Source organism: Crassostrea angulata, chromosome 9, assembly GCF_025612915.1.
Source record: "Crassostrea angulata isolate pt1a10 chromosome 9, ASM2561291v2, whole genome shotgun sequence".
Lineage (NCBI taxonomy): Eukaryota > Metazoa > Mollusca > Bivalvia > Ostreida > Ostreidae > Magallana > Magallana angulata.
The window spans coordinates 6,804,438-6,829,779 of NC_069119.1; the positions used below are offsets into that span (position 1 = coordinate 6,804,438).

The 25,342-nt window shown below is 33.2% G+C and overlaps 1 protein-coding gene and 1 long non-coding RNA gene across 8 annotated transcripts; one reads left to right on the forward strand and one right to left on the reverse strand.

Moving 5' to 3' along the window:
- Positions 1 to 918: 918 nt before the first annotated feature.
- LOC128162714 (beta-galactosidase-like) lies at positions 919 to 22,105 on the reverse strand. 4 transcript variants are annotated; one of them, XM_052825999.1, is made up of 18 exons: positions 21,975 to 22,105; positions 20,389 to 20,555; positions 19,949 to 20,099; positions 14,913 to 14,976; positions 14,613 to 14,707; positions 12,836 to 13,019; positions 11,842 to 11,897; positions 11,411 to 11,532; positions 10,791 to 10,831; positions 10,108 to 10,158; positions 4,957 to 5,072; positions 4,553 to 4,627; positions 4,377 to 4,466; positions 3,972 to 4,082; positions 3,319 to 3,453; positions 2,935 to 3,041; positions 2,620 to 2,731; positions 919 to 1,948 (listed from the first exon to the last, which is right to left on the reverse strand). In XM_052825999.1, the coding sequence occupies exons 1-18, from the start codon at positions 22,059 to 22,061 to the stop codon at positions 1,673 to 1,675; spliced, it is 2,040 nt and encodes a 679-aa protein (XP_052681959.1). In that variant the 5' UTR covers positions 22,062 to 22,105; the 3' UTR covers positions 919 to 1,672. The 4 variants fall into 4 exon arrangements, with proteins under 4 accessions (XP_052681959.1, XP_052681958.1, XP_052681961.1 ...); XM_052825998.1 differs by lacking the exon at positions 12,836 to 13,019 and adding an exon at positions 13,769 to 13,958; XM_052826001.1 differs by lacking the exon at positions 10,108 to 10,158.
- On the forward strand, positions 16,351 to 18,476 carry LOC128162716 (uncharacterized). Of its 4 annotated transcripts, XR_008240699.1 has the most exons (4): positions 16,351 to 17,110; positions 17,355 to 17,429; positions 17,699 to 17,833; positions 17,954 to 18,476. It is a non-coding gene; the product is annotated as an uncharacterized LOC128162716 (long non-coding RNA). The 4 variants fall into 4 exon arrangements; XR_008240697.1 differs by having other exon boundaries at positions 17,355 to 17,833; XR_008240698.1 differs by lacking the exon at positions 16,351 to 17,110 and having other exon boundaries at positions 17,172 to 17,429.
- Positions 22,106 to 25,342: the final 3,237 nt, after the last annotated feature.

Consider the following 25,342-nt stretch of genomic DNA (forward strand, 5'->3'; position numbering starts at 1 on the left):
TCTTTTTTTATTTGCTAGATGGGGTACCAGTATTTCTATGTACATGACTATTGGTTGTAGGGTACTGTAAAAAGTATTGCGTGGTCTGATGATATTCAGTGCTTGACGCTGCATTGTCTCCATGTATGAATATTGAATTTGTGTTCTGTATGCCATCGTTGGAAACCCATGGTTAATTGCATGTTGTTCCCCTCTCCATTACCCTCTCCATGATGGAGAGAGGAACGACGCGTAATTATCGGTGGGTCTGTATGCTAGACTTCATAACTGTCTTCTGGCAAATATCCAAATTGGAGAATTTCAAAATTGAACTTATTAACTGCAGTAAATTTTGTACGTTAAGTCTAATCACATGCATTGAAACAAGAGTCAACTGCTTATTAACTTGTTCAAGCGACTTTTGCAATTGATGGCACTCCTGATGAAGTAATCTTTTCAAGTTAGATGTGAAAAAAATACATGTGAATTCAACCTGGGAATAGTTTTCCTCTTGGATTTAAACTTTCTTGTCCGCTTATAGATATATTTTTTTTTCTCTCGTTCAACTGATGTACAGTGATGAAAATCTAAATATCACAATATTTTTCAATTTTTTAATTTGTAAAATGTAAGAAATATAAAAAATTTGGTCTTTAAATGCCAGGTATAAGTGAGAATTTTAAAACAAGTTTAATTTCATTGTACAATTTCAAAATTAAAGAAAATGCATGGTCTACTCATCAGAAATTTATTTTTAAGTAATTGCCACTTATCATTTTAAAAATTTCTGGTTAGATCTCTATGACTTGTGTTTCAGTCTGTGCACAGATCCAAAATTTTTTACCAAAAGGGGGTCTGGACCCCTCTTACCCCACCCCCAATAGATCCACGCATGCAGTCATTCTAATGTAGTAGACCGATACAAAAACATAATTCTCATATGTATGTATCAATCATTTAATAGCAAAGATTCTTATTCACAGCATTTTGGAATGAAATATTTTATTAATTAATCAGTCACACAGGATTAGTCTCTATGGATCAGACACAATCAACACACATTGTTAAGGAATGAGTGCATACAAACATACAAATCTTGTAACATACGATTTGAGAAATTATTCTCATGGAATGACAATATTGATTTTTTGGTGTATAAAGAGACAGATACATACTCATAATGGCAGGGAAAGAATATGAATGAAATACAACAGCACTCTTTGTGATCAAATGATCATTTCAAAGCATTAATATCAAAACCAATTGTTTCCTTGTAATGTTAAAAGTAAATACAAAGGTTATATGTATTATATTTTTAAAAAAACACACAAATAAAAATGCCTTTGAACATACCAAGTTAAGTAGTCTGTAGATAAACTTCAAAAATTCATTAGTGATAAACCATCCTTTATGAAAAATATATACATGTACAGGTTAATGCATTTTGATATAAAAGAAGTGAGATAGATATTCTTCGTAATCCCAAGTAATGTCATCGTGGTACATGAACTGGATGTGCATTTGCTTAACAATAGCTTGAATCTCTTATCATATATTTAATACAACAGATACATGTGTTTACTTTTTGCAAAACACAATTATAGGCACATCATGAAAGTATGGCAAATCGCTAGCAATACAATTGCACTTACATAGTAAAACATACACCCATGTTATCACAGTATGTTAATAATTATACAGAAATTCGCTTTCTCGAGAATACTGTCTCCTCCCGCTCAAAGTTTGGTTTGTGAGGCGCTGCGTTAATTAAAGCTTGATCCACAAACTCAACAGTGCACTTGTCAGCGGTATCACAGGGGGCTTGTTCCAGCTCGAACATGATGATGTAATTGATTGTAGGAGAGGGGGCGAGGAATGGCTTCGGGACGTAGAGTCGGACCTGGGGCCCCACGTAGGGCCAGTATCGCCCCACGTTGATCATGGACGATGACATGATTAAATTCTGACCCTGGAAAAAATCATCAGTAGATGTAAATATTAATTATATTATGTGTATATTGGTTCAACTGCAGTATATTCTGAATGAATTTGAATACATAATGAGTAATTTTGATTGAGTATATTTGAATATATAATGAATAAATTTAAAAACTGTAAACCAACTTTTATTCGCGGTTTGCGAGAGCCTTATGGATGCGAATATTTCTCGCCACAAACTAGTCCATATGTGTTGTATATTTGTTTTAACGACAAGGATCATGATAAGATTAAGTTGCTAACAAGTTTATCCCCAGTAAATCTCAAAATAAAGTTGTAGTGAATAAAAGTTAGTCAACAGTATACAATAGGTAAATTGGAAAGATCAAATACCATTACAGTAAAACGCGCTTATAACGAAGTGCCAGGGATGGCGATTTTCCCTCCTTATAAATGTAAGTCGTTATATCCGTTAGCTTTATAATATGTTCAAAACCCATAGAAAATAAAAATCATTTTGTATCACTTAAGCGTCAACTCATTAGAAGCATGTGCACTATAAGTGTGCTTCCTGTAGTGTTTAATTTTGTAGTTTTTAATACAATATTACATCATAAGTATGATGGATAGCAACAACTCTCAACAGTATGGACTTTTTTATTTGTTCATTGCAAAATGCATTTAACTATTATGGGATTTTACCTTTCCCCAGGCACTCATGTCTAGGAAGGTATCCGATGGTTCTTTGGGGACGTGGAGTTTACCCACATAGAAGGAGGGTGTGGTCAAATTACCATTCCTAAATGGTTTATCTCTGGAGAAGAAGGTTTAATTATTTACATAACTGTATCGTTACACATTTGTACAGTAAACACAGATTTATATACAAAAATTTGTGATTGATTCAACATTTGTTATCAACTCTCAATAGGGAATATTTGGTTGGTTAAAGGTATTAATTACATGTACTACCTCAATAATAACCAAATATACAGTCAGTTGTATATAAACAGGTACCTATATATTCCTGAAAGACTTGAAGGTTTAAAGTTTTCGACCGTGAGTGGAAATATTGACCATCCAGTCAAAATGGAGCCACCAAATGTGACATTACTGATCAGGCCCTGAAATAAAAGGAATGTCTCAACCAAATCTGAATAAACAATGAGTAAAATCAATGATACATAATGATGCATAATTTTAATTTAAATTTTTTAAAATTCAGTCATAACTTGATCTGGTTAGAGCCAGAAAGAGAATATGTTGTAACGTAAAGATTTTTAAAATAATTTTGTTTAAATTAATATGTAATTATATAACAATATATCAATATATATCATATATACATTACATAATGGTGAAGTATTTTTTTCAATATCGATAATTTTCAGTAAAGCAAACCTTTGAATTATTGTTCATCTCAGATCCAAATCCAATATGGCCCATATTCTCCACCAAGATATCAATAGTTTCATTGACCTTCAGGGTGAGATTCATTGTCTTCTGTCCATTGCGATCAAATATTCCTTGCGGAACCTGTAGTAGTAATTAAATGGAGAATTTGAATAAAAATTTTAATTGACTCCTGACTTTGGTTTCAATCATCATCGGAACCCAGATTTTCTATCCATAACATCCATTACTGTAACACTGTTTCAAGCAGCGTAACAGATAGAAAACCTTTGGGTTCCCACTATGGTTACCAATGTACAGTATGTTGGGAAATATTCGCCCCCATTTTATTTTTGCACCTTCCACCCTCGTGATTGGTGGGCAAATTTAAGACTGGGTGAATTTATATTTCTTTTAACACTACAGTAACTGTATATGGGGGAATTCAAAACTGGGCAAAGCTGTCTGCAAGTGTAGAAGGGCAAAAATAACAAGGAGCGAAAATAATCATTTATACAGTATTACTTAAATAATTACGCAAAGCCAGTTTTAAAGCATGGTAGAATACTAGATCATGTGGTGGCATCTTACAGTGTCAATCATTTAATTACCAGTAGGTTAATAAAGGCAATGAAATGATATTTACACAGGTGCTTACTTACCTGGTTAATCATCAGATAAGCCCGGTCCCTGACTCCAGACAGATCCAATGTTTTGGGTTCCGATGGAGTGTCCCCTAACAAGGTGTGTCTATACAGTACAAATCCCTGCCACTAGAAACAGGTAAACATCTTTATAGGTTGTAGATCAATGTTAAAAAATTTAGAATATTTTACAGAGTAGAATTTACCTCATCAGTGAGGGTTCAGAGGTTTATCTTTTTTAACATCAACAAATGCTCAGAGAGAGAAAGAGAGAGAGAGACAAGGGACAGAGAAGGAGAGAAAGTTTAGAATTCAAGTTACTGGTACATGTATATTGAAACCAAAGGAAAATATTTTTCATTAAGAAAGGACATTTCTAATAAATTGGAAAATACAAAATGGTAACTCATTCAAGACATATACCTGTCCGATGGCCTCCATTGTAAGTGGGTATTGGGATTTTATTGGTCCTTTTGGACAAAGAGTTTGCAAAGCATCTTGAACAGTCGCCATCTGTAAAACAGAAAGATACCGGTAGATACAAAAATCTATTTCAATACACATGTAAATCTCAGAGACGGACAGACTTCAGGGCTTACAAAGCTCATTTCCACTTTGCCGTATGCTGTTTTTGTGGTATTCTTTGGGATTGGCATGCTTGGTAGCTGCTTGTACTAAAAAGACAAAATATGACATTATATATACCGGTAATTCCTACATACATGTATATAGGTATATTTGAATTATTAAATGCATGTATATATTAATGATATCATATAACTTTCTGAACACACTGCGAGATTTTTTTACGACACATGAATGTCAGAATTGGTTCTCCAACTGCTAGCAAAGAATTATGATGACAAAATGAAGTGAATTTTATTATTTGATTACTGTAACAATACAATTTTCAATTTCAAAGTTTTACAGTGATTAAAGTACTGAAATCTAAAGAAAATAATTTATCATGTAAATCCTCTTGACCATAAAATGACCTACTAACCTTAGAAATGACCTGTCTGATAGCGATGTATTTATCAGTTATGTCCCCTGCCTCTGTTAACGGTGCATCATAATCATAGCTAGTGGGCACTGCTTGGTATGGGGCATAATTTGCACCTTCAGAAATACCCCAAACAATTTAAAGTTATTAATATAAAAAATATTAGTATGGTGTTAATTTTGCAAAGAATTAAGGTTTAATTTTTTCAATTTAATTTGAAATGGAACAATTAAGTTTTAAATACTTTCTCTTAAAAATACAAAGCATCATGCCTTATAGCATTTAATTAATCAATAAATAGGAAAGCCATGCCAATTCCAAAACATAAGGATACAAGGAGGAAGAGATGGCCAAGGGATCAGATACATGAATTTGTACAAGTCATAGTTATTATCTGAATGCAAGGAAATGGTATAATTAAACACTGATCTCTGCAATATATTCACTTTTAACCAATTGGCCATGCTAAATATATATGCTGAAGGAGCATTATTTTCAACGGTAAAAAATTCAATTGCTTCAGCTTTTAAAATTGTTTCATGGGGATTAATTTGTTTAAAGAATAACCCCACTAAACTTAAAACAAAGTAGAAATTTTGCTGAGGATCTCATTTTCACAGTATGACATTGTTTGAAATCTTGTACACTTGTATACTTTTTTAGTATTTTCCTAAGTGAGACACATTCTTAAAGCAAAAAATTTGAAAACTTGCAACAATTAATGCACAATTAAATTCCCCATGGCATAAAATATGCTTTCCTGAAGAAAAAGATATCATAATTGTGAAAAGCTTTCAAATTAACAAATTTGTGTGAATCTAATATTAAACACTGTATATAAAATGTATATGAATATTTTTGCTCCATGCCATTTTAATTTTGCCTCATTCTAGCTCCCACTGTGATTGTAAATAGGCAAAACAGTGCTCATTTAAAATGAAAACTTATAGACATATCTTCAAACAAAACTTTGTTTGGGTGACTTAAGGTAGCAAGGGACAGTTTCGAATAAAGTACCCGTCAAAATTTTTGTAAAATTGAGAGTTGCTGCACTTGAAGGCTTATGATTGTTGCTAAAATTCATGAAATGATTTTTAATGATTATCATTAGTTAGAGGGGTGTCTGTTGTTGAAATTGATATGCAATATGTAGGCCCCTTATGTTAGGTACATGAGAATCAGAAGTAAAATGCGAAACCTGCGGCTATGACTGTTGTGCTGACTTTACACAGTGAAATTGCAAGTTACAGACGGGAGGTAAAATAACACGAAAAGTAGGTGGATGGGACATTGTAAACTATACACTGGTAAGTTTCTGACATGTGATAGTGCAACATGCACGCGGTACGGAAGGTCAACCCTCTGCAGGGAATTAGCTGGGGGAGGTCTAAAAAGGTGAAAAATCATGAAAAATAAGCAAAATATTAAAGGGTCAAAATCTCATAAAAACCAGTATGTAGAGAATTTTACAGGTTTTGACTAGTAATTTTCTTCAGAAATTGGTGATTGGCCTTATAAAGAGTGAATTAAAGGTATTTGTGCTGAATGGGAACTGAGGAAATTCTAGTTACAGAGTTCCGAAGACATGCATCTCTCGGCTACAGTGAATTGTATCAAAAAAACTGTCCCCTGCCACCTAAGGAGGCCGACTTTAGTTTGCATTGCGCATGTTTTTGCGCATTCTAATATTATACAGTTGATTTATACTTCTTATGATTTTTTTTCGATATCATTTATAAAATTGAACACAATAAACAAAATACAGATAAAAATATTAAGGTTTTTAAAGGAAATTTTTATTTTTAACACGATTTTTACGTTGTGCGGTAGGGGAGCATTGCCATTGCGCTTTTATGACGTTATGATAAAATGAAGCTTTGTAGGTGTACGTTATAAGAAATAACATAAAAGAAAAAGTAAAAATTGTACGCTCAGCCTGTTGAAATTTTATATACAGAATGATGCTATCCTCGAGGACATTTTCATTATTTTTGGAATGAATCCATTATACCAAATGAATCATCATTCGTGATGATCCAAATATGTAGCAAAATTTGGTGCATTTTAATATTTTGAGATGGCCCCCACTAAAAACCAGATGGTAGAATTTTGTGTTTTTTACATATAAGGTAGGAAATGATATTACTAATCATATATAACAATTTGAGAAACAAGAGGCCAATTGGCCTTAACGGTCACCTGAGTAGCATATATCCAATACACAAACTTGTCATGGAGTCTCATATATGCATCTAATTAATTAGGTTTCATACTGGAGTAGAAAAATTATAAATTTGTAATGACAACCACATTTAATTCAAAAAGAACTGTGAAACCTATAATGTTGGTGAAAAACTAAAAGATCTGGTCTACAAAATAATGAATTCAGTTTTCCTTTCAGGTGTGTGGGAGTAAAGAAGATAATTTTTTAACGTTATATGCATTAACATCTATACATCCATTTTGGCCCTGCCCTAGAGTCAAAACCCATACCCCAGGGGACATGAAAATTAAAATTTCAGTAGAGGACTTCCTGGTAAACATAATTATTAGTCGGGTTTTTTTTATACAGATGTGTGAGAATAGAGAAGAAGATTTTTAAACATTATATGCATTAACACTTTATTGCCACATTGCCCCCTCATGTCCTGAACCCCTGACCCTGGGGCCATGAATTTCACAATTTAGGTAAAGGAGATTGTGGATATCATAACCATGTATTCAGTTTTTTGCCCACATGTGTGGGAGTAGAGAAGAAGATTTTTTAAGATTTAAATCATTTTTACTATATGGCCATATTGGCCCCACCCTAGAGCATGAACACCTAACAAAAGGGTCATGAATTTCACAATTTTAGTAGAGAGCCTCATGGACATCATAATCATGCATTTAATTTTTAACAAATATATATGGGAGTAGAGAAGAAGATTTTCTAAGATTTAATACATTTTTACTATTTGGCCATATCGGCCTCACCATAGAGCCTGAACCCCTGACCGAGGGGTCATGAATTTCACAATTAAGGTAGAGGGCTTCATGGACATCATAACCATGCATTTAGTTTTTAACAAATATATATGGGAGTAGAGAAGAAGATTTTCTAAGATTTGAAACATTTTTACTATTTGGCCATATCGGCCCCACCCTAGAGCCTGAACCCCTGACCCAGGGGTCATGAATTTCACAATTTAGGTAGAGGGCTTCATGGACATCATAACCATGCATTTAGTATTTAACAAATATATATGATAGTAGAGAAGAAGATTTTCTAAGATTTAATACATTTTAACTATATGGCCATATTGGCCCCACCCTAGAGCCTGAACCCCTGACCCAGGGGTCATGAATTTCACAATTTAGGTTGAGGGCTTCATGGACATCATTATCATGCATTTAGTTTTTAACAAATATATATGATAGTAGAGAAGAAGATTTTCTAAGATTTAATACATTTTTACTATTTGGCCATATTGACCCCACCCTAGAGCCTGAACCCCTGACCCAGGGGTCATGAATTTCACAATTTAGGAAGAGGGCTTCATGGACATCATAATCATGCATTTAGTTTTTAACAAATATATATGGTAGTAGAGAAGAAGATTTTCTAAGATTTAATACATTTTTACTATATGGCCATATTGGCCCCACCCTAGAGCCAGAACCCCTGACCCAGGGGCCATAAATTTCACAATTTTGGCAGAGGGCCTCATGGACATCATAACCATGCATTCAGTTTTTTCCTCACATGTGTGGAAGTAAAGAAGAAGATTTTTGAAAATTTGGCTTTTTTTTGCATATTTGGCCCCGCCCGTGGCACCCCAGGGGTGGTAGAGCCATAAATTTCACAATTTAGATTTTTCTTACCATAGAGATGCTTCACACCCAAAATGGTAACGATTGGCCTGGTAGTTTTCAAGAAGAAGTTAAAAATTGTAAAATTGTTAACGCACGACTCACAACGCACGACGACGGACGAAGACCAATTGCAATAGGTCACCTGAGTGACTCAGGTGACCTAAAAAAAACTATTGTAGTATTTTTTTAAACTGCTTTGATGTGCGGAAAATGACAGTTTCCTATATATTCCTATAGTAAATGTACCTTTATTTTGAGATGGTCCCTAAAAAGAACCAGACGGTCAATTTTCATGAACCTTCACAAATAAACTAGAGTTGGTTTAAATTACATATGGTTAAAAAATAAAGAGTTATGCTATTGTAGTTTTTCCGCAAAAAAAAACGAAATCGGCCTCCTTAAAGGGGCATGGTCACGATTTTGGTCAAACTATATTTTTCTGTTTTTAATATTTACAATGCTTTAGGAATGCATTTCTAATGATGAAATGAAATTTGGGTGTCAGTCAATGTTTTAAGCAAGATACAGGGCTCACAATTCTTCATCATGTAAACAAGGCTCGTGCCCTGTTTTTGTTTACATAGGTTCAATATACCAGTAAAAATCTGTTTCAAGCTGATTTGTCTATCTTCTTGTTTATTCTAAGCATAAATAAACAGTTCCGAACGATTTGCACATTCATTTGAAGTTTAAAACTGGAATTTTCACTTCAACATTTAAAATATAAACAAAAGCTTTGTTTACATATCGAATAATTGTAAGCTCTGTAACTCGCTTAAAACTCAACAAATGAAACTCAAATTTTGTTTGCCTATAAAAAAAAATGCCTTACTTAAGCATTGTTAACATTAAAATCAAAAAATTAATTTTGACCAAAATCGTTACCATGCCCCTTTAAAATCGGATTAAATATTTTACAAGACATTGCGATAGGGCAAAAATAATATTAGGCATACATAAACAGTACTGTACATTTCTTTAATGTCCATTTCTCTCAATTCTAAGTTTCTAACATGTCATACTCTGAAATTGTTGAGCGGACTCTGCAGTGAATGTCTACTCACTGCAACAAGTTCATGCAAACCAAAAAATGTATAGCCTTTTTCCTCAATAATACAAGAAAGGAAAAACATTGATTGGCAATGTTAAAATTGCTATCGGTATTATTGTTGTAAATATGTAACTATATAATATTAGCTGTCAGCTGTTACCAATGCATTAAAGCTAGGATTCTACATTTTGCAGAATACTCATATAAAGACTTTAATTTCCTGATGAATCGCTATATCACGACACCTTTTAGATTCTTAGAGCCTGATTTAGAACCTGCAGCGTCATAATCAGCACCTGGAAATTTCCATAGAGACACAGGTAGAAAACTCAGATAGGAAAACAAAGATGAGAAAACCCTGGTGAGAAAATTATTGTGACATTTAAGGAGGAATACTATAGATTTTTAATTCAATGCGAGGAGTTAATATCCATGTAATATTGTGAAAAGTTCCCTTAGGTAGATTCTAAAATCTTCCAGTTATTATAATACTATTTAATATCTCTGGTACAAAGGTTTAGTGCTCATGATTTCTTAAAAATGTGATGCAAAATGGCATGATCAGAAGTTTAAAGCACACAGTTGCATGTAAAATAATGAGCACATTGTGTATTATGCAATTTTTTAAACACTTTTTTCACATATATCTAAGAAATGTGATCATTCATGTTAAATGAAATTATCAATACATGGGTACTTTCTGTGTTTATATTTTTTTTTCATGAATTACATGTTTTTCCAAATTATGGGGGTAAAAATGTATGAAAAAGTAGTAAATACAAATGGTTAGAAAGACTGACAGTAATGATATCAATACACTTAGTCTTTCATATTACAATGTAAATAAGTTATGTACTAGCATACCTGTTAACTAGTCTAGTATAAATAGAAAAGTTTTAAATCAGTAAATTTGTCATAATAAAATTACCATTCCAAAAGCCAAAATTCGTTCCTCCTTCAAACATATACCTGTCAAAGAGAAAAAGTTTATTTCAAAATTTCCACTATTGTAAATTGACATACAGTTGTAGATGATTCAGCAAGATTAAAATAACCCACAACTGTACAGTAACATCTGAGCTTTATTTTTCATAATTTCAATTTGATGCAAATGTGTGATATTACATGTATAATAATTCTGCTTTCCCTTTTGCCCCAGCCAACTAATCATCCACTCTTCCATCCCACCAATAATATTACTCCCCCTTCATATCCACCCCTCCTCCTTCCTAAAAATGAAATGACCTTTTCCTAAATGTACCTCTTAAAATTCCATTACTGTAGATTCCTTATTATACACGAGTACTTAATTCCGCGATTCAGCCATATCCCATCAAATAGCAAGAACAAAAAAAATCATGAATGCCAAATTTTTATCATATGTCCAGAAAACTAAAAACAAGATTTTAAAATTTGCGAGATGTGCTTCTTGCAATTTTTCTCCTACCTCCCTAGACCTACTGATCATTCACTAACCTCCTACCCCTCCCCCAAAATTATACCCTATTCTTCGCCCCACACTGACCATTCATACACCTATCAACTCACATGTTGACATTGGCCCCATAGTCCAGCAGCAGGTCCAATGCCTTGGAGAAGACGTCTAAGTTGACCGTGGAGTGAGGGTAGCCCCAGTGGTCAAGCCATCCAGGGTAAAACTCTGAGTTTACCTGAAATTAACATCAAATCAAATTAATTTTTGTTAAATTAAACTTTAAAATTCAAATTTTTATCAGATAGACCAATTCAAGAGAGACCAGTTCATGGCAAAACTTTACTGAAAAATGTTCTAGGTCTTTATGCAAGTCATGCAATAACAAAAACTACTGCAATAAGGCTACAGGAGATCCAATCTTATTCCAGAATTGTGATTTTAACCAGAATACATATGTATATATTTTTACATATACATGTATTAACTTTAATTGCTGCATAATATGTGTCGGCCATTGACGATTTATTTTTTATTTTAATCTTACCAGAGGTCCGAACGGTTCATAGTCCCTCTGTGGCTGGAAAGACTTCTGTGGATTGACTAAAAACAGGAAAATATGCTCAAGTCAGGCGGTGACTAGTAATTAAGCAGAAGTATATGGAAAATATTTTCTTCAGCAATTAAGTTTCTTTGACAAATTATGAACATTTATTGAGGATTTTAACATACAAAAACTAATATTTATGATTGCATGTAGACATAAATATTTAAGATTCTAACAAATTAAAGAAATCATGCTTTAAAGTTACATTTCTTAACTTTGTATAGAATATTTAGTTAAGTGTAAGATCATTAAATAATGTTAATATCATTGAAATTGAGATGATTATTTGAGTAAGTGCAAAACTACATGTACATGTACGTTGTAAAGGTAGGTGATAAACTGAATTAAGCGAAAAGATTTCAAAATAACGTACACAGCAGAAGCTACACTTTACATAAGATTGTAATTCATAGATCCATTTAACAAACTGAAGAAGAAATAAATAAGCATCCCTTGCAGCATACATAAATCAGTAGGTTCCACCTATCTCCCCTCTGTCAGTGACTCAATCCATATCACCCCATTCAGAAATTGTTGCATGATTGTAAAACTTGTTCTCATAAACTTGATAATTGCATACATCAAAAGAATGGGCACAAGACAGACCAGCACTGAATTATGTGCATGATGAGGTCTAAGTAAGTATCATTATAAGTAAAATGGAGTCTTAAACTTCTGCTGTTATCTTCTATTTATAGAATTGTTTTTGGAAACAAGAACATGTAGTACAAGTACATCTATAATATACATCTCCACATGTCTTTACCCTGACTGGATCATTATGTATTGAGGAAGGCAGAAAGAACTATGAATTTAAAACCTCAAATTTCTCTCGAAATAAACAAAAATATATGTATAAAACAACACTACTTCAGACATTATAAAAAAAATTCCCTGATTTTAGTCATATTTTGGGCAATTTTAAAAAGCTTACAGGAATTGCCAAAGTCCACGGTGACATATGCCCCTGGTACTGTGCCACATTTAAGGAACCCATCCCCGCTCCCGTCGGTGGTGTAAAGCAAGGCACGGGGCCCCAAATGTTCTCGAGCCTTGTCTCTTAAATGGGCCATGTAGTCATGGTCGCAAGTATAGAAACTGCCGTATTCATTCTCAATCTGTAAGTATACACCAAGGTCAAGGTCATGTTATTCAAGGTCAAAGGTTATTCATCTAATTAATGACTGTAATCAAATGGATAAAGCAATTGCTCTGTCACTTTTGATTTTGGACCATGGTCTGTAATAATACTGAAAGGGGGGAGGGGGAGGTATTTTAAGATTTTTTTAATCCCAAGACACTGTATCCAGTACATGTATAACTAAAACTTAATTCTAAAGATCCATGGTAGTTGTTTCAGTTTGTATGCAACCACTACAACCCAGTGTGTGTGACAGGATTTTGATTGACCTGGCACTGCCACTTATGTCAATAGGTACAATAAACAGACACAAAATTTACCAAGACTCCAATCTATATATCAGTACATGAAGGTAGGGAACACTACTGATTTTGTAGGCAGCAATGAATCTGTTAAGTTTAGTAAGATAGCCTTATGAAAAGAGAACATCTTTTCACATTAAAGCTCTGGAATAATTCATTAGTATGCTCATCAACTTGCAACATATGTCTTTGAGATGTTATTAATAAGCATTTAAAGTACAGTAAAACTGGTTTTAGAAGACCTGAACCAGCTAGTGTATGAAAAATAGAGCTGAGAATTTAATAGAAAGCAGATCTACATGCCTAAGATTAAGTACAACAAAACTCTCAGCTGTGCATGCTAACAAAGGAACTGTCACAATAACTAATGGTCAGAGAAAAGATTAAGGAAAACACACTATATGCAACAATCAATCATTCTCACAGAAAAGGGTGACCCCAAAATCTGTTGTGGCGTAGGCCCCAGGGGTGGGGCCACACTGAAAGTTGGACTGCAGGTCACCGTCCGTGGTGTAAATTATAGACCTGGGCCCCAGGATTTGCCTCGCTTTGATAAATAGATGGGCCATGTAGTCATGGTCACAGGCAAAATAACTACCATACTCGTTCTCAATCTGCAAAGTTGCCATGACAATCAAAAACATGATTTACATGTACTAGTGTAAGTGACACAATAGGAATTAAGATTAAAACAAAATATGGAGGGAAAAATCAGAGAACGCTTATAATAAAGAATATGTTGTAAGACAATGTTTACAAGCTACTGGATTACACAAACAACAATTTTTGAAATTCTTACAAAAGTCAGATTTGAAATGATTTGAATTTTAACATGTATCAAAAATGAAACTTAGAATATTGCATTATGGAGTGCAGGGAACACATTTGTGGATATCAGGAAGTAATATCTGTAAATATTTCAAAATCCCCAAACTCTTAGTAAGAGAATTCAATATATTGCAAAACAGGGCTGCCAATTTTAACAATGTAATACTGAACTTACAGAACATTTTTTTTATTCACGAGCCTCATCAGGCAAATATGGGATGCAAGAGCAATTTCTCTTATGAGTTTTTATTTGACTTATTGATATTTTGATTATTGATACAAGTATTTATAAAAATTAGGTTTTTGACTCCTTCCTCATTAAGTTACTATAATGCATATACCTGCATCATTGGAGATGTTGATGCTGATTATAATTAAAAAGAACTGGGATAAGTTGTCAGAGATTCTAAATTCATTATGAACAGAGAGCAGTGCCTTACCTGAACCATTAGAATTGGGCCCCCGTTTTCATACATGAGTGGAGTTAACATCGGCAATAGCTTGTCCATCCAAGTGTCCACATACTTAATGTACGCTGTAAATAATGACAAAGAGAGACACACTGTTTGAAAATCAGTGGACAGTATATTACATTATCTGGAATACTGGGTATAATAATCTTAGTATATTAAATTTGAGGCTTCATCCATAAGAAGAAATGTTAACTTTAATTAGAGATTGAAATAGTCTCCTCTAAACAATTTTAGAAGAGAAAGAGTAAAAATCTATTCAATATGTACTTGGATCCATTTTCCTGAGCACCATCTTGGGATTTTCCTTCAACAACCAGGCTGGGAATCCTCCCTACAATAACAATGCAATAACAATACAATCACAATACTAAAATGCAATGAAATGGTAAAATTTGTAAATATAGTAATGGATAATCAATTTTCAAAATCACTTTTCAAATTTTTTTATTACATGTAAAACTATGTATAATTGTTCAATCTATGCTTGATAGAATAATTTTTAATACTTGTTACAAAAAAATTGTAACACTGAAAATATAATAACATTACTGCAATCATGCCCATACAAAAAAAAGTTACACTTAGTCATAACTTTTCTGTAACTAAAGTGTAACTTTTATGTACCTAAGATTTAGGCACATAAAAGTTATAACTTTTTTGTACCTAGATTGGACTTAAACTTTTTGCCCTATAACTAAAATGTACCTACATGGAACTTAGAAATTTCTTAGTATAACTAAAATGTACCTACATTGAACTTAGAAACTTTTCAGTATAACTAAAATGTACCTACATTGAACTTAGAAACTTTTCAGTATAACTAAAATGTACCTACATTGAACTTAGAAACTTTTCAGTATAACTGAAATGTACCTACATTGAACTTAGAAAATGTTCAGTATAACTGAAATGTACCTACATTGAACTTAGAAACTTTTCAGTGTAACTAAAATGTACCTACATTGAACTTAGTCAATTTGTGAATGTGTTTGGACTTTGTCATTTTTACACTAAAAATTTAAGTGTATCTTATCCAAGAGGTTCAAGTCTAAAGTAGACTTTTATCACAATAAATCTAAAAACTAATATAAACTATCGTTATAACTTTGTTTTTTTTTTTTTTTATAAAATCACGATAAGTGGGGGGGGGGGGGGGGGGGGTAGATGTAGGTTGATCACACACTGGGTAGTAAAATCACTAAGATTTGTTTAAAAACAATGACATAACCATTATAACGGGAATCCAGTCCATCAATTGCAACACAAACACCTGTCCAAAATTTTATTGTTTTTATAAGGCAGAAACAGGAAATCACTTTCCGCCTGAACGCACACACATCCCAGGTTAACAGTAAAGGGTGTCTAAAGAGGTCATGATTAGTCCGTGCTGTGATGACACTGATGTTTGTTTAAGAAAAAAAGTTGATGTGTGTGTTTTGACCAGCAGACTGACATTTTTTTATTTTGCTCCTGCAAGCATTATTTTGTTATCTGTCTCTTGAACATCATTAGACATATTACGATTTCGTTTAAACACTGTTAAATACTAAGGGGTAGCATCAACTTTATATTATCACTGAAAATTTTTCCAACTTTTCATGGCCTACCCCATGAATAAAGGAATAGAGTAGATTTCTATATAGAAATTGATTCAGAATTTTCCCACGACATCGAATGCATGCGAAGAAAAGGGGGGGGGGGGGGGGCTGGGGAGGGGTGGTAGCATTGTTTGTTATTATGAGATGGGTTCATCATATTTATTCACATATTTGATTAATAGACATGCTGTTAACAAAGAACAGTACTGCTATTTCCATCTGTATGTTTTCCCAGTACTAGCCTATCTCTCATCGTAATTTACAACAGCACATAGCTATAAGGACTGTGTTATAAACTTTGGGAAACATGTTTTATTTAAAAAAGGTGTTATAATTTTTGGTTTTACATATTCATCAATTGTAAAAATGCATTGGTACTTAAATTGATTTAGTTTTTAAAATTCCCTCATATTATTCAAAATGGCGGCTCTTGAGACCGGAAATGCCCAGTTTTGATGATCGGTTAATAAACTAACAGGTTGTAAGGAAAGAAAATATTACTAAAATTTGTTTCAATTAAATGCAGAATTCTTTAGATAATATTAAGTAAATAATATTGTTTTTTAACCAAAATAAATTTTAAAGATTTATCCCGGTATTAATCTTGGCTGTATCGTGATTGGCCAAAATTTCAAACTTTGACTTCCGTGAATTCTGATTGGACAATTGCCATTCCGCCATCAAATTTTGAAATGGGCAAAGAAGACAGGAGTTGTTGTGAAGATTTTCCTGATTTTTTCAAGAAATATGCAGAATCACAGCGTGTTGTATGTAGTAATGAAGCTGCAAGCAGTAGTTTCATAAAGATAGACATGCTTAAGACCTGGATGATATGGCTTTAGTTGTGGATGACCATTTCCATTCAGGGTAAGTCTAATATACAAACAAGTCATTTTGAATAATTCATTTGTGTTTGCTTATCTCAATTTCTATATTATTGTTTGCACTTACAAATGAATTACATTTGGAATATTTCTAGAATTCTAATAAGAAGTGCATGATTTTATCATCTATATCAAAGCCTATGCAGCCATGTATATCTAGTGATGTACATTCTATATGTAATCAAATTATGACCGACTCTTTTAAAAAGAGTATCATTGTATTGCAGAAAAAATCCCAACAAAGTCCAGCTAGCAGACTGTACACCAGATTGAAGATACATCATTAATACAAGATGAAAAAAGTAAGTGTGTGTGTTTATCAAGTAAAGATATACAGATTTTAAATTTTTAACCATATATTATGTATATCTTTAAGTAAATGAATTATTAAAAATCTGAGAATATAATGGCAACTGCTGTATCAATGTTGACTTTTTTTTTTTAGAGGGGAGGGGGGTACCAGGTCAACAGAGAATTGAAAAGTTTTACTGATATTTAATAATAATTTATGCTACATATATTGAAAATTGTCAAACAGTATCATGTTTTAAATATTATTGCCTTCTTTTAGATTAATGGAGGACGAGGATGATACTATGAAAGAGATCAGATGCAAGAGCAACCGTCCCCATAGAAATACATGCAACCATGTAAACAGAAACCAGTTTTCACCTGCCAGGTGCTGGTCACATATATATTCAACTTGGTATGCTATAAAATTTTCTGTTTTAAGTATAAGGTAGTTGTCAAGGATTTTAACAGTTACAATGAAAGTACATGTAGTAAGAAATTGCCATAATGAAACATTCTTTTTTATACATTTTAGGAACAGATTCAAGAAACAGATCCAGTTGTTTGCTGATAAATTACTGCAGGTCATTGGTATCATCTAGAACCAGGACTGTTTTAAAAATCATACTAGTATGTTTGGAACAAAATCATGCTAGTATATGTTAGGAATTTAACCTAAAACATGCTTTATGAAGGTTTTGGTCAAATTTTGGTTTACAAAATAATGTTTTTCAAACTTTCTATTCAAATTTAGCAAGAACATTAGACACACATGTAATCCCAAATGCTTTTATGTTAGATTATTGCTTTATTTAAAAAACTTGCATATAGGGTCTGTAATGATTTGAGATTATTATGTAAACAATAAAATGCTTTCTTTGGTGACATATGCAGGATATGAATGTAGCGACATTGCAGAAAAAATACATTACCCGCATTAGCGAGTTATGTAAATTTTTTCTGCAATCATTGCTCCCTTCATTACCTGCATGAATCGTCAAAGAAAGCATTATATTGTTTATATTTACATCTTTCTTTTAACAAATTAATAAATTGTTTGTAAAGAGTAAGTTAAATTTACTATATTATTTTTAATGTGCATCAGTACGTTAGCTAAAAGAAACAGCCAAATTGTCTTCAATGGGAATGTGAGTCTGCATTGATATCCTGATTATTTCAGTGATTTTTCTAAGGTCATTGTAGGTTTCGAACAATCGTTTAACAAGGCGTTAACTATAAGTTTCCATAAGAAATGGAGGAAAGCATACTCATTAGATGTAAATATAATTCAGTAAACATATTGATTAACAAAAACATTGACTTGTGTTCTTCTACTCACATGAACAGATATGATTTTAAATTCCTATTCAAGAGCAAAAACAATTTGATGAAAAGTTCATGTCAACATTAGGGACTTTTTTTTTCATCAGTATAACACCTGTACATGTACCTGGGTTTTTTTTTTTATCTGAAGTTTATGATACAGATAGATATTTTTTGCCTACATCTGTAATTTTTCTGTGTAACTTTTCTGTACCTAAATGATAACTTTTTTGTACCTACATCTATAACTTTTCTGTACCTAAACAATAACTTTTCTGTAACTTTATGTATAACTTTTCTGTAACTATATGTATAACTTTTCTGTACCTACATCTATAACTTTTCTGTACCTAAATGATAACTTTTCTGTAACTATATGTATAACTTTTCTGTACCTACATCTATAACTTTTCTGTACCTACGTCTATAACTTTTCTGTACCTAAATGATAACTTTTCTGTAACTATATATATAACTTTTCTGTACCTACATCTATAACTTTTCTGTACCTAAATGATAACTTTTCTATACCTATATGTATAACTTTTTTGTACCTAAATGATAACTTTTCTGTAACTTTAATTTGTAACTTTTTTGTACCTAAATGATAACTTTATTATAACTTTTTGATAACTTTTTTATACCTATTTATTTTTATGAAAAAAAATAAATTGTCAATAGTTACACTCTAGTTATGACTTTTTTGTACTTAAGCAAAAAGTTACAATATAGGTATAACTTTTTGATGCTAATTTGGAACCATAATTGATCAGATGGTTCCAAATTGTGCTAACTTAGTTATGACTTTTTTGTAACTTTTTTAAGGGCTCATAGGTATAACTTTTTAGTGCTTTTTTTTGGTATGGGTGGTTTTTTACATACATGTATCATTGTTAATTGTTATGAATTGGGATAAAGTAATTATAAATAACATATTTCAGTTAAAATTAAGCTTTCGTTGCACATATTTGTCAAAGGATTCCACAAGATGTATGTAGAACATGGATTGTTCATATTTGAAAATTTGCTCACAAATCTATTCTTAACCTTTTGTAAATTTTTGGTTTAGTAATGAATACATGTAATCATTGTATGTGCTAAAGCTTTTTGAAAATTTTCAAAAAATAAAAAATGACATAATGTTTCTGTATCAAAGCAGCAACTAAGGCAAGAAAACAGAATAGTACAGTACAGAAAAGACTCTTACAAATTCCCATTCTCCACAGATATAGGGGCCAGCTCGAATTAGAACCAGTAAACCCACTTCCTGTGCTAGTTTGATAAACTGCACAAAGTCTCTTTGACCTTCAAAGTTGTACTGCCCTATCTCTGGTTCATGGTAGTTCCAGGGAATGTAGCTATTAAATAAACACGGATGAATGAGAGAGAGAGAGAGAGAGAGAGAGAGAGAGAGAGAGAGAGAGACACACACACACACACAGACAGACAGACAGACAGACAGAGAGAGGTGGTTGGGTGAGCAAGAGTAGTGAATAGTATGTAATGGTACATAAAAAATTGGTATGTAATTGTCAACTCATTACAGCAAATCATTTTCTGATGAAAATAAAAGCACTATTATGGGTGCTAATAAACTTGAAATACATGTTAAACTGAAGGCAACACAAAATAACATATTACACTCACAACTGAATAGCATCTAATCCTGCAGCATACATCTTCTCAAGTCGATCTCGCCAGTATTCCTTTGGAACTCTCATGTAATGGATGCTTCCTGACACATAGCGGAAAGCCTTGCCATCTTTCACAAATGTGTTCCCCAGGTAGTCTATCTCGAATGTCCTGTTCTGTGCCTGTATATGCAAGAAGCAAATGTTAAAGGAATCAAAGATGCCAGCTAAATAAAACTCTCTGCTATTAACCAATAAGTTGTGTATTGATACCGAGCCAGGCGATAAGCTGGCAAAGCCCGTCTTTCAAAGCGAGGCTTAATATAAGTAAATAAATGAAAATTGAGTTGAATTAGGGGTACTATAAACAGCTAAAAAAAATTTCCAGCTCTGGGCACCGCAATTTTCTCGATCATGAAATGGCTAGAGTTTACCGATGTTTATATCCCTCAACCTGATCCCTTCATCCTTGAGACATCACCAGATTACACATCTTCGCTAGCCAAGGGTTTTCGGTTCACTTTGCTCCCCATAAACCCATGGCAGATTTCATTACGAAAACTCGGTGACAAGCTCCATTTTATGATTGGCTGCAGCTGCGAGTAGCTGATCCAATCGCAGTGCTTGTAAATATGAACTTTAAAAGAAAACACATGTGTGATCTTTGGTAAAACATTTGGTGCTCTTAACAAGTTCAGAGACAAGTTCTCGTATACAGTGCCTCCCCAACGTTTGTCTAACCAGATCGCTTTAAAAACCTATACATTTTACTGGGATTGACCATAGTTCTACAAACCAGTCAAGGCTCGCGTGATAGCATGGGAAGTAAACATGGCGAATGTAGAGATTGCCTATCCCGTTAGTATATATACGTTCCTGTTTATGGTTATTGCTTTTAAAGGTTCAGTGAGCTCTGTTTTTTTATCTAATTTCTTTGGTCCGCAATATTCACGACAACGATACCTGATTTAATGGCATGAAAGCTTTCATATAAATCGGCGACTTTTCGCTCCCGGTACAGGTCCTTACAAAACACAATGAATAAAACATTCCGTGCTTTCCCTAGGTTATAACTTAATTCATATTTCATATATGATTTCATATGTTCCGATAATCGGTAGTCAACATGTTTTCAGGTTGTATTAATGCCGTAGTGTGTATACAACATGTTGTTTAATTCGATTTAAATGTAAATATGCAAGGGGCGCAACTCAAGTTGCTCGCTAGATAGCGCCACCACATCACCAAGTTTTCGTAATGAAATCCGCCAAGAGTTTATGGGGAGCAAAGTGGACCCAATTGGCCCAAAACCTTTGGCTAGCGAAGATGCAGATTACAATTTCAAGCTTTAAAAAAATACTTGATGACATCATAATGCCATGTCGGGATTTGCATAACACTGCTTCGGTAGGCCTACACGAATTTGTTTGATAACACACATTTACAAATAAAACCAATTGTTATCAAACAATTAAGCGTCTACATGTGTGCTTGCGTATTTTTAAAAAAGAAAAATGAGGTGTTTTAATGTTTTATTTATTTTCTCTTTTAATTCAAACACATTTCTTAATCGAAAATAAAACTTGTGCGTACGTGCATTACCTGAGATAATTGACATGCCGACAGTAAACAAACTATACAACAGGACAGGAAAATCCACCTCCTCGTGGCAGCCATTTTTTCTGTCATGTGATGGGATGTTATTGTTTTACACGTGATTTGTGACCGTGTAACAACATGAGTTGGACACGGGCGTTATCCGGGTGTACCTGTTTGACATTTCAATGAACAGGATATTTCGAATAGAAATAATTTGTGACTTTTTGTTGCATTGTTCATATTATGACCAAGTTCTGCGAACTTTTAGAATTCAAAAGCAAAATACCAAACCAACGAGGGAGGGCGTTAAATTAAAGCAAACTCAAACCAGAGACATTTATTTATGTCCCTGCTCAATCAAATGATTTTTATACAAATACAGTTAGTATACAAACTACATATAGATTTTCACTTTAACGACGACGGACCTAATTCGCTTTACACAGATATATCGCGCACCTAAAACGAGTGATTGTTACGAGCATAGAATTCTCAAGAATATTGTAGTCACATGCAATCACTAAACTCGATCGATGAAAATATATAAAACTGTTCAACGTCATCAATACACACTTTAAAAGAAAATGTATTGCAGATAGTGGGCGACCTTGCTACATGTATTATTTAACACGCTGAAATACGCTTTTCAACAATTAATATAAAAAAATATGCACATATTTTGTTGGGGGATGCACAGGGACCAAGCCGGTTTTGGGATTTTTTTTTTGTTTTCTTTGTTGTTTGTTGTTGTTGTTTTTTTTTTACGTATACCTTTGTATGCCCAAAAGGGCCCAGAATTTGGAAATAAAATTATCTTATCTCTTGAAATTAATGTTAAAACGTGCTTGGCCCCTGTGGGGGGGGGGGGGGGGGATGTTAAATTTTTGTAGTGAGTTTTAAATCAGTTCACAATATTTATAAGCATCTACATAGATTATTTACCAGAATTTGAGCCAATGAACATATTATTTACATTCCAATCCGTATCAATACTACATGAGATAACAGTTATAACAATGTCTATACTGACTCTGTCCCAATTAAGTTTCTGCTCTCCACCACTTTTTGCATAATATCTCGATAATTATAAATACGTGTACCTTTGCGCCAAAAATTACATCCAATCATTAGAATGCAAAAGTCCAGATGATCTGTTTTGAAAAGCCCCCTCTATCATTTCAGGTTTCAATACACAACTAAACATAAAAAGTCTATGGGGATTTTGCAATGGAAAAGACATAAAAGTACCCCGGATGATAAAGTTGAAAAATTAAGCGAGGTGTTCCGAGTATTTCCGAAAGGAGAAAAGATGTAAACATTTCCCATTTTGAATCTCTGAACGATGACTTGGAACAGACAGTCGTAAAAATTGACCACGGTACAAAGGAGGGTGACGTTCCGTATTTTGAACAATGTAAATTGTATTTTTCCTCTTTATAATGATTTTCGTCTGAAAGAATTAACGTTTACGTTAACCGAGAAATCGTGACTGAAACAATTTGATCTGGTATTACTTTTTGAGCAAACATTTGAGACGACAGTTGAAAAAAAGATGACATTCCTAAAGAAAAGGCGGATATTTCATGACGGCGGATATAATGTGACGATAATTTTATTCGAGATAATGTCGGACAATTTGTACGGCGGACAAAATGTTAAGATTTTTCAAAAAAGGCGATATTTCGAAGCGGTGGACAAAATAAAACGGAAAAGGCATACTTTTGGTGGCGGCGGACAGAATGTGACGATTTTAATTATCGATCGCGAAATAAAGGCGGACTTTTCGTAACGGCGAACATAATGTAAAGATTTTTCCCCCCAAAAAGCCCGAATCATTGTAAAAAGAAAACAAAACTCGCCAATGATAGGTTTTGTACGATTGTTTTATGGGAAAAAATGTAGGTTTTACTGCACAGCACTAAATTATAACCAATATTATGAATTTAACTGACATAAATAAATATGTAAATAAATAATCAATGAATGATAAATAAATAAATACATGTATGCTTTCTATAAATTAGATAGAACAAAACTACCCGGCGGGGTCCAAAATACATAAAAACATACAAAGTAAAGGCAAAACATCTCAGTTTGCAATTGATCAAAACCGCTGCTAGAATCCTATGTTCTTCTCAATTAATTATTTATTGATTTGATTTGATTTGAACATATTTTATTGCATTATATATTACAATGGGATTGGGCAGAAGTTATAAAAACTTAATTCGCCCTCTCCCTATTATTAATTCGGTTCTCGGAAAATCCTTCCCAACTTTTATACAGTTTGCACGGAAAACGGCAGTTTGCATCAAAACAAAACAAAACATTGGATTCTAGCAGCTTAAGCATTGTTCAAACTATCGATATGTGTAAAATTTGAAGTTCAATTCATACGAGGTGGTGTTGTTCTAGTCGGATATTATATCGTAAACAACGACAGAGGAAATAAAATCAAATTTACATAACTTTTAGCGAATGATTGATAAAACTATCATCTCTCCCAGTATTTTTATTTTTAATTCTCAATAAATCACACCTATTACTTTATTAGAGTCCTTGTATTACTTATATTTTGAATCTGTTTACAATGCTCTCCGATTAAATTTACACGACATTCAACTTTCAGTCCTGGCGTCATCAATGTGTTAATCTACGTAATACAATCTGATTTGTGAACAAATTGTCTCCAGTAATTTTTGTTTATTTTTTAATATTTTTGGTCTACGTTTCGTTGCTTAAAAATTTGAATATGTACATAATTACATGTAACTCAGAATCCATATACTTCCACAACACCTCCGCGAAATTCGTATATTTTACAAATTTTATGACAAAAATAGGAACTCTTTGTAAAGCAGATTTGTTACCTGAAATTATCTCCTTTTTAGCTCACCTGAGCTGAAAGCTCAAGTGAGCTATTCTGATCACTTTTTGTCCGTCGTCCGTCCGTCCGTCCGTCTGTCCGTCCGTCTGTCTGTCCGTCTGTAAACTTTTTACATTTTGAACTTCTTCTCTAAAACCGCTTATCCAATTTCAACCAAATTTGGCACAAAGCATCCTTATGGGAGGACGAATATAAATTGCAGAAATAAAAGTCAGATCTGTATTCAAAGCGGAGAAAACCTTGAAACTGTAAAAAAAGGGGGGTGCATTTTAAAAAATCTTCTTCTCAAGAACTACTGATTCCAATTCAACGTTGTTTAGCATAAATTATCCTTATGGGAAGGAAAATATAAATTGCAAAAATTAAGGTCTAATTATGTTTCAAATCTGAGTTATTACGAAAATAATAATAAAGGAAAGGCGTGTTTCAATCAGTTTAATAGCTTCGGATTCGGCATTCGGTAAAATGGGTAGACAAGACTTGG